Here is a 14,304-nt window from a genome sequence, read left to right as displayed (position 1 = left end):
AATTGTAACTTCCATGCTTAGGTTTTTAATATTATAATATTTAGGCCATATACCTTGTGTAAGGATTTATTCACAGTAGCAACCTTAAATGTAAATTTACCTCCAGTACAGGGGGTTTTTGAGTTTGCGTGTTTTTGGTTGGGGGTTGGGTGGAAGTTCTTTGGCTGTAAAATCCCCTCTCTCCTTGAAAGACCTGGTGTTCTCTAACCAAAGGTCAGAACTGATCAGGTCTCTCTAGCACTGCTGCTCCATTACCATACCAGCATTAAAGGGAGCTGCTCAGTACTGATCAGGCAAGGATGGAAATGCAGAGATCTTAAATGTTAGGGAGTAATCTGTTAGAGAAAAGACTGGAAAAGGAAGGAAAGAGGGAACAAAACTAGAGGGAATAATTAAAAAGTGAAGCCATGCCCAGAAAAATCCTAGCATTCCTGTTGCCATACAGGAGGAAGGAGAGTTGCCTCACCTTCCAAAATATAAATATTAAAGCCCAGCAGAAGTTTCTTCTTTGAATTTCACAGTTGGAGGTGGGGGAGAAGAGAGAAATGGAGTAGAAAGTCTCTGCATAAAAGTAGGTTCTTCATTTACGGTTGTCTCTAAGTAGGGAAAGTTAATCCACCTACATTGTCTATATATATTCACACTCTTGGGACTTGTGCCTTTGGTGCTGCACAGGAACCTACTTTGATTGATAGCACTATGCACATGAAGCCTAAGGTTGAGACCCAAGAGCCAAAAGCATGGCTCATTTTCTTCCTGCTTCAGTTGGGTGAAGGTCAGAACCTTGATGTCATACCCTTCAGCTCTTGGTCTCGGTAGTTAACTCTAGCTCTGTTCCATTTGGAGTTTCTTACTGGCTTACTGGTTCTCTGCTTTTGCTCAGTTATTTTTGTTGCCATCCAATAAATTTTTTTTCCTAAACGTCAAGAGATACACATTGTGGCTTGGTAAAATGTCACTTATTCACCAATGTTCCCAGTACTTAAAGTTCCTGAGTAAAGGTCACTCCCAGATGCCTACTGATCACTAAACATATGTACTGGTTTTCATCGGTAGATCTCAAAGTATTATCATCCCCATTTTTGAGAGGGAAAGTGAGGTACAGAGTGACATGAAGTGACAGACCTGAGAATAGAACCAGATATGCAAACTTTCAGTCGTGTGCCATTCACACTGCTTTCACCCTTAGTCTTGTTGAGCCTTACCCTAAGAACTCTCACACCCAGTGAGTTTCCAAACTCCATCTCTTGAAGAAATCAGGCTTTGTTCAGGGGCCCACCCATGTGGCACTCATTAGAGGGTTAGGGCCTTAGTTATTACTTGCTCAGGGAGAGCTGTAGAGGATTAAAATTTTGCATACAAACTTATCTGAAGCTCAGTTCAAACAGTGTGTTACTCTTTTGACTTGGTAATTAAGTATAATATCCAGTTCAGAAGAGCAGTCCTTCAGTTAAACTAGTTCTCCTCCTTATTGCCTTTGGTGGCTGCTGTAAGTCTACCAAGGGTGGGGCTCTATACTGTCAATACCCAAAGGAGAATGAAAGTTGATTGCCTGTATAGCTCCATCCCTGCTTTTACAGAGGTTCTATTACAAGCTCTCGGTAAGTGGAAGGAAATAAGGGACACTAATGCTGTGGTCCTTTTTTATGCCCTCAAGTGCTAACATTCAGCTCTGTATGGAATCACAACAGTTATTGCTTTCTAGAAGGTTTTGAACTAACACTTGGACCACATCTATTTTAACTACAGTTACTGTTAATAACTTTTTTTCTGGTCTCATTGTAGGTTTTTATTGTTTTGTTTTGTTTTTTGCCACACCAAGAACTATCTTTGGTCCTCCTTCAAGCACAGAGTAACTCCTCTCACCTCTGTAACCTTAATTTAGGTTCCTTATAGCCTCAATTTAGCAAGGTACTTCAAGCACATGTTTAGGCTGATTGAAGTCAATGGGCTACTTACCTTCTGAAAGTATGCACATGCTTCATTACCTTGCTGAAACCAGAGCCCATATCTGTGTTTAACCAGAGGTGATGGACCAATTTTTATAAAGGAGTGTTGCTGATGGAAACCATGTATTTAGGGTTTGTTATTACTGCTTCAAGCCAGGGGGTGCAGTAGCACTCCTACTTCCAGCATCACTGTGTGTAACATCACTTTTTAACTTTAAGTAATTTATTGAGAAACTGTTTTCCACAGAGCAGCAATTAATTAGAAAACTCCTTATTTGTTACATTTCCCACATTTAAGAACTTTTTTTAAACTATTCATTGTATATTTGAGAGTTTGTTTTGATTTGGAGTCACACAATTAGTCACAGCAGTTAAGCGGCTCCCACTGTGTACGCACATGCATAACTGACTCTTCTCTTCTTTAGTACAGATAATGTAAAAGGCATTAAAATGATATAATAATTCATCTTGAATATTTATATGTAACTTTTGACCAACTGTAAGATTTCACAACTGCTTTCATCAGCTGTTTTACAGTGGTGCTTTGACTTGTAGTTCTTGGAAATTCCAAATGATTTAAAATTTGCGTAGGGAGAATGAGCCAAAATTTTAATGTCTAAAATCAGCCACAATGGGAATAGCTTTTATGGTTATGTCTTCTCTAATTCATTTATGATCATACAGTCATTTAAGTTGGAAAGGATGACTAATGGGTTACCTAATTATTTTCCTGCATCGTATGTGGAGATGGAATTTTATTATCCCGGATAAAATGATATTGTATACAATTTTTAATATCTCATGTGAAGGAGATTCCTCCCCTCCCCTGGTAGCTTGTTTTGCTTTCTTGAATGGTTTGGTGGCATATAACCATCTTCTGAATCTGTAACCTAAAATTTTGTTGCTGCACCTTTTAATCTGTTCATCATACTTTGATTTTACTGACTAATGAAAATACCTCTCTCTTCTGTATCGCATCCTTTCTTATTTTTAAGAAATACTGTTCTATACAGTCTTTCCCGATGTAATGTGCCTAGTCTGCTTCACCTTTTAGGTTTTATTTTTTTAGATCTTATTATTGGTGAAATCTGCCTCTCTCATTTGTCTGTTCTTTTGGAGCCCCCAACTGAATCCTTTACTCTAAATGAGGCATACAAAGTGTTGAGTAGAGCAGAATTATCTTGCTAATTTAAGTTGCGAGGTCCTTCTACTTAGGCAATATCTTACATCTATATTTGAGTCTGATTATTACTTTTGCGCCACTTCATATTTCTCTGAATTGTAACTTGTTGATTTCATCCTATTTCTCTAAAGGTTATGCTAAATTTTATCCTATCGTTAGTGTCTCCCAGCATCAAATCATCCACAAATATGACTATCATAATCTCTATTCCACACTCCAAGTTTCTTGTAGAAAAAATTAATGATTTTGGATCCAGAACTCCTGCAGAACCCCCTTGGCAGCTCTATATTACCTCCAGTTAACCCACATCTCATTTCCCTAGGAGACTGTCAACTGAAACCATATCAAATATCTTGCTGGTATCAAGATACAAGTTTACTACTGCATATTCATTCCATCTATTTTATCCATTAAGGTTGAAGGGAAGACATGGTTTTAAGATTGGCTTCTTATAGATTTGTTTTATAATTCTCTCTCCTGCTTGAATTTGGTATTAGAATAGTAAGGCTGAGTTGGCACTCTTCTTTCTCTGGAAATGATAATTCAAACAGTTTTTTAGCATCTGAAATTCATCCACTTGCTAATAGCTATTTCTTATGAAATTCTTGAAAATTATTTACACAAATCTTACTCTGTGTTTACAGAAATATGTTTTCTGATCATACATCTAATTTCTTAACATATTACAAAATTCTCTGCAACAGAAAGCAAGAACTGATATTGTCTTGTTTAAGAAATGTGAAAATGGATGTACTCAAAGTTGTCCAACTACAGTATGTCCACCAGAAAAAATAGTAAAGCAATGTACAGCTAATGAGTGGAAATGGAGTATAAAACCAAAATTCAGTAATCTCAAAATACCATGAGAACTGAGCATAAGGCAATAAGTTGATTCTAACCAAAAGAAAAGTAAATCTTGCATAGAGCAGTGATTCTCAACCTTTTCAGGTTGATAACTCCTTATTCAAAGCCAAATATTCACAACTCACTTTAATTTACTATAAATGTAAAAATTAAATCAACAGCAAAAAATGGTAAATTGATCCATCTACATAATTTGTGTGTGTTTGTTTCAAGAGGTTGACCGAATACCTGACCTTGAAGGGTAAAGAGATGTGGGAAATCAGATTATCTTTGCTTCAGGCTGTTTTAAAAAAAAAAAAAAAAAAAAAATTTAATGCCTAGCAACCCCACAGTTGCCATCATGACACCACCGTTGCCCCTACTCTATCCCCTTTTTCCCCACCAGATCTTGACCTACTGGCTGAGAAACACGGACATAAAGCAGCATTTAATGTAAACATTAAAATTAAAACATATTCATAATTTTAAAATCTGAATTGAAAATACACACATTTCTGACTACTTTTCTGTTAATTAATTTCCCAGAATATTTTGTACTGAAAGTGTATTTCCAGAAAAATCTGTACTACTACAGTACTCAGCCAGAAAGGTTCTATTTTAACCTCCTCTATGTGCTGAAATAATTATCCCTCCCTCTGTGGTGCTTAAATTATTTTAAAATGACCTTCAGTACTGAGAGAGTAAAGATTGTACAGAGGTCATGCTGGGCTTTGTTCATATCTCATTATAAACAGATAGTGACTTTAATTTTGTCTCTGTACAGAAGTTTGAAGGAAGTTTAGACTAAATCCTGGTCCTACTGAAGTCAGCAGGACCAGGATCTGGTCTGTAATAAATAACCATGTTGCTCTACTATTACCCTCTGCTGTGTTTGATGCTTTATTTCATTTACCCTGTGGCAAAGTAGCAGATGTATCTTGCAACTTTTTTTTTAAATGAGGTCATTTTTAATTATAGTGTATGTCTTTCATTTCTTGCTATCCCACTTTCATAATGTGAAAACACTTCAGTGTTGAGGGTCCAACTGAGTTATCCTTTCAAAAATTTAAGATTGGGCACTCGTACTAATTTGAAATGTGTTGCTAATACAACATGGTAGCTTTTTTATTTGAAATGTATCAATATTATGCTGGTTTTCCATCTTGGTATTTAATTTTTTATACAATGTACAAATTAAGAGCTAATTTTAACACTCCCCCTCAATCTTAATTCAGCCTGACTGTCAGCTCATTTATAAAGTACAGCAGTACTTTTTTAAGGGAGCAAGCTAGCGTTCTTTCCTTCTTAAATTCTTGGTATCATGAGGTTTATCTTTCCCCATCTAAACAATACCCAAGCAGCATTATGTGGTACTGCTATCCCATCATTTTTTCCATTGTTTGCAATACCTGACTCCAGCACACTGATAATGACATCCTGTGAGACCTGTTTCAATCCTTACCATTAAGCTTTAACATGCCTTAAAGGTGACACGGACTTAGTTAATCTTGACTCATTTTTGATGAACTAAAAGTATATAGAGTGAAGCCTTTACATTAATACACATCGATATACTAGACAACTTTTCACAGTTTTCATAAGTATATTTAAAATATAAATCCTTGTCTCCATTATGGGCTGCAAAGTTGTCTGTCTTTATACTAAATAATTCTGACTCGGTCAAAATACTATGTATACTATGTTTCAGTTGAAACACATTCTTATAGACAATTTGTAAGCCAAAAGCATGTTAATACTCTCAAAATGTTAATGGACCCTACAGAATCTATAAATGTTTGTAAATTAACTTCCTAAATCGTAATGTGTAGCCTTTGGAGGGGATGCATTATATTTTGAATGTGTCTTGGAACAAATTTCCTGCTTGTGTAAAAGTACAGTAACCTATGAGAAATAAGTATTGGTTTTATTCAGTTCCTAGTGGATAGAATGTCCACATAACCACTTAGGGTCCTTGTTAGTAGTCTCAGAGGCAGAGGATGGTGGGCACAAAGAATGAACCATTGCCTATCCTGCAGGTAGTCCCTTTGGGTTAGTTAGAACAGTGGTTCTCAACCTGCGGCCCAATCAGCACACAACTGCAGCCTATGTAATATCCTCAGGGCTATACAGGTAGTATTTACCACAATGGTAAATAGGTTGAGAACCACCGAGTTAGACGTTCACTGACAGAATGCGTGCGTATCAACATGAGATTGGAATGCTACCATACAACATATACTGATCCACTCTACTATTTGAAAAATGTACATCAATATTTTTAAAAAGGAAGAAAGTACTGACTTACTTTAAATGAAACTTGGCAATAGGTGAAACTCTAGAATTTTATTTTTGCAACTTGCCTGGACGTTGTTGTTCTCTCTTCCATTGTAACAGTTGCAGCACCTTCTAACATTGCGTTTGTAGAGCCCATGGCTGTACCATCAACTGCACTGATGTCTTTGGGAAAGTTCTGAGAGTCTGAAAGAGCCACCAAAAACCTAAGGATATGCAGGGGCAATAGAGAAGCTTTCACTTGTGCTGTCACACTGGAACCTTTCATGAGCATTGAATTCACATGACATTTATTTTTCTGAAGATTCTGGAAATGAGGCCAGGAAAAAAATCTTTATCCTTTACAATAGTGGTTTTCCACCTGTGGTCCACATACTCGCTCTAAGATTTCCAAAGGGGTCCACACCTCCATTTGAAATTTTTTAGGGGTCTGCAAATGAAAAAAGGTTGAAAAACACTGCTTTACAATAAGAAAATAATTTCCTTTCAATCCCATTTCCCTCCCCAACCCCAAACAATTACTTTTTTCTTCATCCAGTTTGGCAATGCTCCTAATGACAAAATTGCTAAAGCACGTTAATTGAGGCCTCCCAAATACTAACAAACAGTCCTCCTGGATTTCCTGCTTCATTATTACATAGATAAGTAATGCCTCTGTAAATACTTCATTTCCTGTAATTTGTTTCTTCTACTAAATAAGTTGCATACACCTTTTCTTAATGAGATGTAAGGAATTCATTGCTGTCCTAAGGCAGTTTAAAAAGATTTGGTAGGGAAAAGGTTGGAAATATACCAAAGAAATAGGCTTTTGCTTTGCAAAACAAGAAGTGCCTTCCTCTGTTACAGAAATCCAAATTTGCCTGCTGCATCCATCAAAGCTGTTCATTCAGTGAAGGTCAAAGGTTCTGTTGTTGGTGCACCAGCTGATCGTCTGTAAGCTGTATCCCTGAGCATAACAAAGTGCTGTGCATTGCTGATGTGCGTCACAGGACCCTGGGTTTTTGCACAGGGATTAGTCAGGCTGTATTTGGAAACGCCCTCAACTGCACCTTGTGCTGCTATATTAGTGTTTCCCAAGCAAGAAGAATTTTCTTTCACTCCTTCAGCTGCTCCGGCAAACCCCTCCGGTAAGTGTGTGCAATTCATGTAAACAGAAATGGCACTGTCTTCTGCCTGCATTTTGTAAGCCAGTATTATCAATTGCGTGTTACTTATGCATGCTTATTCTAACAGCTTAATACATTTTCTAAAAAATCAATGTCTGATAGTGTAGACTTCAAAACAGCACTAAGGGAATAAAAAATGGTTGATCTAGTTATTTAGTAGATTAACTTCTTATATGTAAAATGTGCATTGGTATTACTTAAAATATGGGTAATTTCAGATTGGTCTAAATATACACTGTGCGTGTCATGCCTTTACGGATATACAGCAAAAAAACATTTTTTTTAAAAAATCAGATAATGTAGCAGACCATTTCTTTGAGGTTTACTTGGTTTTTGTTGGCAGCCTGTATGCAAGCCCTGCATCTCTGGACGTTGCTTACCACCTATGCTGTTGCAGTAGGACAAAATCAAGGACAGAAGAATCAAGAGTGCCCTAAGCTCAACGCACAGGTACTCTCTTTTTAAAAGCATGAGAAAAAGTGCTGTCAGTCAATTGTCCAAGAATAACCTCTTAAAACATGCACTTCTTCCAAAAATGTCCAAGTCAGAGTCCAGTGCAGCAGTAAGCACAGAAATTTGTAGCACATCAATCAATCTTCTAAACAAAATTCTGAAATTGGGGAAAACATTTTGACTACTTTCTTGGAAATACAAATTTCAGTTTTCTTTATTTCTTCTATTTTTTATTAAAGTACATATTCCAATACTTAGTATGCTTGGGTCTTAAATAAAAACTTCTCCCCATCCCATTAAGCTACCCTTTTTAGGATTCTAGTACCGTTGCAAAAATATGCCATAAACAAATTAGCATAATCGTTGCTTTGATATCTGAGTGTCATCATTGCAAAGATCAACTTTTTTTCCTTTTTGATCAGCAGTCTAAGACTATGGCTTAGTAAAGCTTACTAGGTTACCAAAACATTTCTTGCCATAGTATGTGAGGTATCTTACTTCAAAATCTCTTTTTTTTACTACACTCTTGTTTTCACTACATACACTTCAATTCCAATTTGGCTTTTTGCAGCTAGTAACTTTCAAATTTAGAAGTTAGAAACTGAGGCTTTATGCCTTCTGAAAGGTGCAATCTTAAATTAACAGAAACAGCATTGGTTTCTAGCTTTAGCACATTTCAAAATAATGTTGCTGCAATCATATCAAATGTGAAAAGGGGGTTGGTAGAAACTAGATGAAAGTAATCAAAGTGATGTGGGGTTTTTACTTCAGATTTCATGAAACAATTACTGTAGATCATCAGGAAAATGAGATTCCCAACTTTTAGGTGGCATTAACCACGGTTTCCAAAATATCAGATTTTAAAACTGTCACTGGTACCTTGCTCTGTCTTTTTGATACTGGTACATAACTGAGTATATTATAGCGAGTCCCAAGGATATTTGTAATTCCCTGAATAAATCTCATCACATAGTAATTTTTAAAGTACTAGTTTGCTTTTGCAAGTTGAGCTCTGTGAGAGCTCCTCTTGGCTTTTAAAATGTTACTGGAAGTCACCACCACAGCATAAAAATAAAATTTGCAGTTAACTTTTTGTCATCACAACTCTGTAGCATTCATTTTCAGCTTCCTTGTTCAGAAAGAATCAAAGTAGATTTTCTTGTTTCCTCTGAATTAAAAGTTGCTGTTAATGGATTTAAAATCTGGAAGATTGCCTAGTTTTGTTGAGGCTTAAATTATATCACACAATTCTGAAAACAAATGTGACAGCAGTTAAAATTCATGAGATTAGTAACATTCATACACATTAAAACACAACTAATTCTTATCTGCTTACCTGATTTAATTCTTATCCAAGATCTTAACATTTTTGGTGGTCATATGGTTGCCTTAGTTTTATTATAGGTTTACAAAGCGAATGCATATCAGCTTGCATCTCTCAACAAATTTAGTAAGAAAACAGCTAATTTCTAAGGCTCTGGACAAAGAGTACTGACACACATAGAAATAGACCTTACTCCATAAAACAACTTGTGTACAATTCTCCAGTTGTCTTCTATTTTTATCATTATACCATCCAGGAGAGGAGGGAGGGTTCTAACAGCTCTTCTTTTTGAGAAGCATCCATAACAGATTAGCCTTGGCAAAACAAGCAAGAACTTTATATATACCAAGTAGTATAGGGTTACAAGGCTATCAGTTTAAAAATACACTGCCCATTTTTCCATGGCCTCGTTCAAGGTATCTCCAGAACAGTGGTGTTTATAACCCTGGTTAGGAATCTTGGACTAGTTGATAAAATGAAAATCTGAGTTTATGATTAATCTTGTTCAGGATGTTCACCTAGATCTAATTGTGGAGTAACTTCTATGTCTCCATACAATTAATACTGAAAGTAATTTTCCGTTTTAAGTCAGATTTTGAGCTTCTCTCACTTACAGGTAATAACATTTTTAGAAAAACCTCGTTCAGTCTGAAATATCCCCTGGTTAGTCAATGGCCAAATGAGATTTGTTTGGAAAGCCTGAAATAAATCTGAGAAACTGTTTTTGAGTTGTAGGATTTAAAAGAAATTGAGGCTTTTCACTTTCTCCACTCTCCGTCCCCCACCCCAAATCTCTTAACACACAAAAAGTATGGTCTGTAAAGTTCAAATAGTTTGTTTAGCTAGGCCTCAATAAGAACATGTGCACAGAACCCCACATTGGATAATTAATTAATTATATTAAAGCATTATTAAAGTGGAGTTCCTTAATGTTGGGGACACTGAATTCCCCCCTGGGGATTATATATCTGTCATTAATATTGCAGCTGTTAAAAGATTCACTTTGTCTAAATCTTTCATTTAATTTTTTAAACAGCTAGGTGTAGCCTTCCTTGTGAAGATAGCCTTCAAAATGTAAACCGACCACCAGTGTCACTGAGTGCCCTATCCAGTAACAAGAACCTCCCTCAAGATCTTGGTCTATGCTCATCCCAAACTCCAGCAAAAGATAGAGGGAGATCTGCTGTGGAATTTTCATCCACTCTTCCCCCTTAAAATTCATACATTCCCCTCAGATACCTGCTGCTCTTGGCTTCAGTGACTGTCAGTAACCCTCCCCCAATATATAAACCAATGCAGTAGACCCTGCCCCTTCTCCTTTCACCAAAAAAATTTAGCTTCATTTAGAGAGAAGAGAAGGCTAAGTCTCCTGCAGGTACTCTTTGAACACTTGGGAGATTCTGAAAGACATGCCTTTGTGCTGCCTAGAGTAGTCAGTTGGTGGGGAAGCAATTTCTCACCTTCTCTGCCCAGGCCACTCTCCGTGCTCTGGGTTCAAGCCATAGAGGTACTGCATATTTGTTTCAAAAGTATGAGTTGTAATTGCAAGTCTCATTTAAAATAGATGCTAAAATACTAGTCTCTTACCCAGATACATTATTCCCACAAGTTGTAAAGGCCTTAGCAACATTTACTGCCAGTAGAAATGTCTTGATTTTATATACCACTTCAGCAAAACCAAAATCCTTTTCATGATTCTCAGTGGTGCAGAAAAGGTCTTTGACCAAGTATAATATTTTGTCTATTGTGTTTGAGGCCTTAACTAAATGTGGCCTACAAGGACAATGTCAAAATCAGGAAATTGCACAGTCCCACAGATATTTATGTTTCTTAGTGGAAAATTACTACCACTTTTTGTTCTCTCAGGACACAAAATAGGGATGTGTCTGACTCTGTTGTTCAGATAATTATAATAGAGCGTCGTATTATTAAAGCAGAAAAGGAGTTGGTGGAGGAAACTGACAGTCATGCCTGGAGGATGATTTACTGGGATATTTACTTATCCTGTGTATTCCATTCCCAAATTAGTAGGTTTGAATACATTTTGATAAAATTGTATTACCCCCAATTACAAGCAAAACCTAAATAAGCCAGAGGCACTTGTGCAGAGGATTGCACCCTAATGAATTTTTTAAATTTAACATTCTCCCTACTATAACAGTCAAACAGCCTAGATGGATGAACACATCCCTAATATCGTCAGGTTGGCACTATTTAAAATGAATTTTATCGCTCATCTCCTGGATCAGCTCTCTAGATTTCCCTGTAGTTTTAAGAACTTCATAACATACACACGCACTCACTCTCTCTTTCTCTCATTTCAATAAACAAAGGTTTGAGAGACCTAAATCTTGAATTATCTGCTGCCAGTTTTTTAATTAGATTTTGTAATGTAACAAAGCAACTGTCACTAGAAGCACTGTTTCTATTTGTTGCTTTTCAGGCAGATTGGAGTCTATTTTTAGCCTACACTTGGTCTCATTGGCTTCAATGGAACCAGGATTTTGCCCTTTACATTTAGTATGAATTTTGTGATCAGATCGAATTTTAGTTTCTCTCTCTCTACCCCTCTCTACCATATTCTCCCAGGGTAATGTACGTTATTTATATGCAATAGTAATGATGGAAACAAACAGGAATAATATATTTAAATACCCTGGGATATTATGTAAAAACAAACAAAAGAACAGGAGCATTTTGCTCCATAAATTAAACATTAAATAAACTTAAAACTCTCTCATTAAGTAATTCTCTCACCACATACCCATGTGTGAGATACAGATTTTAAGTACTGAATGGTCCTGCAAGTTGTTACCCTTATTCTCAGAACTTGTCTCCATATCTTCTTTATACAAGTTGTCTCCTACTATGGCTCTATAGGGCTGAAGATTTTCTGAATCTGCACTGTCAATTAAAGCTCATTCATCAACATGTAGGCTGACACACAATCTACCTCAGCAATGTCAGAATTGCCTTTCAACACCATCACCTTTTTTCACACCCTATTCCAAAGATAACTGTATCTTGATGGGCTACTCCAGTAACTTCTGCATATCCTCTATAGAATGTTCCAGGTCTGTGGATCTTCATTCACATCTTTATTATAAGTGTTTAATAGTAGTGCCTAACTGACTGCTTCCATAAAACTTACTTTAAACTTCTCATATATTTCTAATCCTTTTGAAGTCTCTGGCTTCTTATGATCTTCATTGTTTTCTAGGCTTTCTATTTAGACAAGGTGACAAAAACTGAACACCGGATTCAAGATGTGATGTACCATCAAGTATAGAATTGCCCATAAGTGTTCTCTGTTTCTTGGTACATCTTATTTTTTCAACCAACCAACATGTCAGTCTTTTTGATGGGCCTGTGTATATTGAGCTAACTCCTAGAGCTTTCCTGAATGGTTACAGTTATTTCAGAATTTCTGTGTTCACGTGACTTTTTTATGGGCTTTACTTGCACTCCTATGGTAGTTCATTTCTATCTGTCTTATGAATTCCTCCCAACTTGGATCCTCTTATCTACTCCAGCTATGAAGAACGTGATCACAAATGCAGCAAAAAACAATAAGCTCCGTAGTCGGGAGCATGGGGGGGAGGTATAAGTATAAGTCATACATACTTTTCTCTATAGTACCCAATAGGAAGCTAGTGATGACTTATAAAAAGTAGTGCACTTAAAATGTACTAAAAGTACACATAAAACTAAAGTAATTCCATGGTAAACATATTTTAGTCAAAATGTAATAGCTTGTTGTATTCTTATTTGTAATTAAATTATCACTTATAATGAAAGTGATTAGTTCACTGCTTTTTCATAAGTAGAGACATTGGTTTCAACTATTTAAAGAACTAACATAACACTGCCTGATAGAGACTTCCAGTCTATTGAAGGACACAGATTGTACCCATGATGCAGGCCTGCTTCTGCCTGTGAAAATATCTACATTACAGGATTTGGATTTTATTAACTAATGTGAGTTGTCCTCTCTTTGGAAGTGGCACTTTTGTTCTGAAATATTGAGTATTGAATCTGCCTTTCTTCCTTGATTCTCATGTAGAAGCTATATTGGAACTAAAGGAGCAGCACAAGTTTTCAGCATCAATTAGTACCAGTGAGAGTGAGGTAAGCCACTTTGCAACATAGATGAGGCATGATGCTTTCTTTATGTTCAGAAATGCTTGCTGAAAATGTCATGCACTGAAACAATCACATTTTCTTCTTTTAGAACAGTCTTTTTTGGCAGAAAAATAAACATAGCATTTTAAAGTATTTTCAGAAACCAAAAAAGAAATTGGTGTAGTCCAAAGCAAAGCAATATCAGTGTCAAGATATTCAAATTATGCCCAGAGAAATCTCTGGGAATTAAAAAGAAGTTTAAATGTACCTCTCTCCAATATCATTCCCTCTCTTCTTGGTAACTAAGCCAGCCTAATAATGTCTGAAATACTACTTGCGTAGGACAACTATATCATTTTTGCATTCCCTCCCTTCTAAACACGCATATCCATTTTATGTAATTGAAATGGAAGGATTCAGAGGTGAGTAAACTTTCAAATTCCTGGGGTGAAAGAACCACAGATCAAGGCTGAGGAACTCTTCTTTTTCAAATACTGTAGGAATTCTCTTGTTCGGGCATAAAAATACCCATTTATTCCAGATTTGTCTATCAGCAATCCACAAACTGCAAAATGAATTTTAATATGTTCTATAAAATGCTTCAGAAAAAGTTGAAAATTGCAATGTTTTCTGTTTCATACCATATGACTCTAGTTCACCTGATGTTCTGACAATAGTTCTTGTGAATACTTTTCTATATCTGAATTATACATGCAACTCTGGTGTGACTCTCAAAGGACTCATGAGAGGATTCTTGATTAACCAACAGATTTGACAAGCATTTTTTATGAAGAGCTTACTGTGTCCTCGTCAGAACTTTAATGATTCCCTATCCTTGATTTTTTCCTAATTTAACTTTCAGATTATCTAACACTGAATATCCATTCATTTAAAAGGGACAAGAGAGGTCCAGATGCTGAGTTAGACTGCACCACTGTATAAAGAGTGGTTCTCGTCTGAAATGTGACTGTA

General features: G+C 36.3%; 2 protein-coding genes across 3 annotated transcripts in view; one reads left to right on the top strand and one right to left on the bottom strand.

Moving 5' to 3' along the window:
- BBS9 (Bardet-Biedl syndrome 9) overlaps positions 1 to 9,503 on the bottom strand; it is a 484,737-nt gene extending 475,234 nt beyond the window's left edge. The window contains exons 1-2 of one of the 2 annotated variants that reach the window (XM_065583753.1): positions 9,223 to 9,503; positions 6,281 to 6,697 (exon numbers count right to left, since the gene is read on the bottom strand). The gene's annotated coding sequence lies outside the window, so the exon portion shown is untranslated. Of the gene's footprint in view, positions 1 to 6,280; positions 6,698 to 7,060; positions 7,389 to 9,222 lie in introns of those variants that run through there. The other variant, XM_065583754.1, reaches the window with a different exon arrangement.
- The window catches only part of NT5C3A (5'-nucleotidase, cytosolic IIIA), a 35,995-nt gene that overhangs the window by 10,318 nt on the left and 11,373 nt on the right, over positions 1 to 14,304 (top strand). Inside the window, 1 exon segment of the mRNA XM_065583763.1 lies at positions 7,777 to 7,883. Coding sequence (XP_065439835.1) covers positions 7,777 to 7,883 — 107 coding nt within the window.

This window comes from Chrysemys picta, chromosome 2 (genome assembly GCF_011386835.1).
Source record: "Chrysemys picta bellii isolate R12L10 chromosome 2, ASM1138683v2, whole genome shotgun sequence".
Lineage (NCBI taxonomy): Eukaryota > Metazoa > Chordata > Testudines > Emydidae > Chrysemys > Chrysemys picta.
This window is presented reverse-complemented; position numbering and strand designations above follow the sequence as displayed.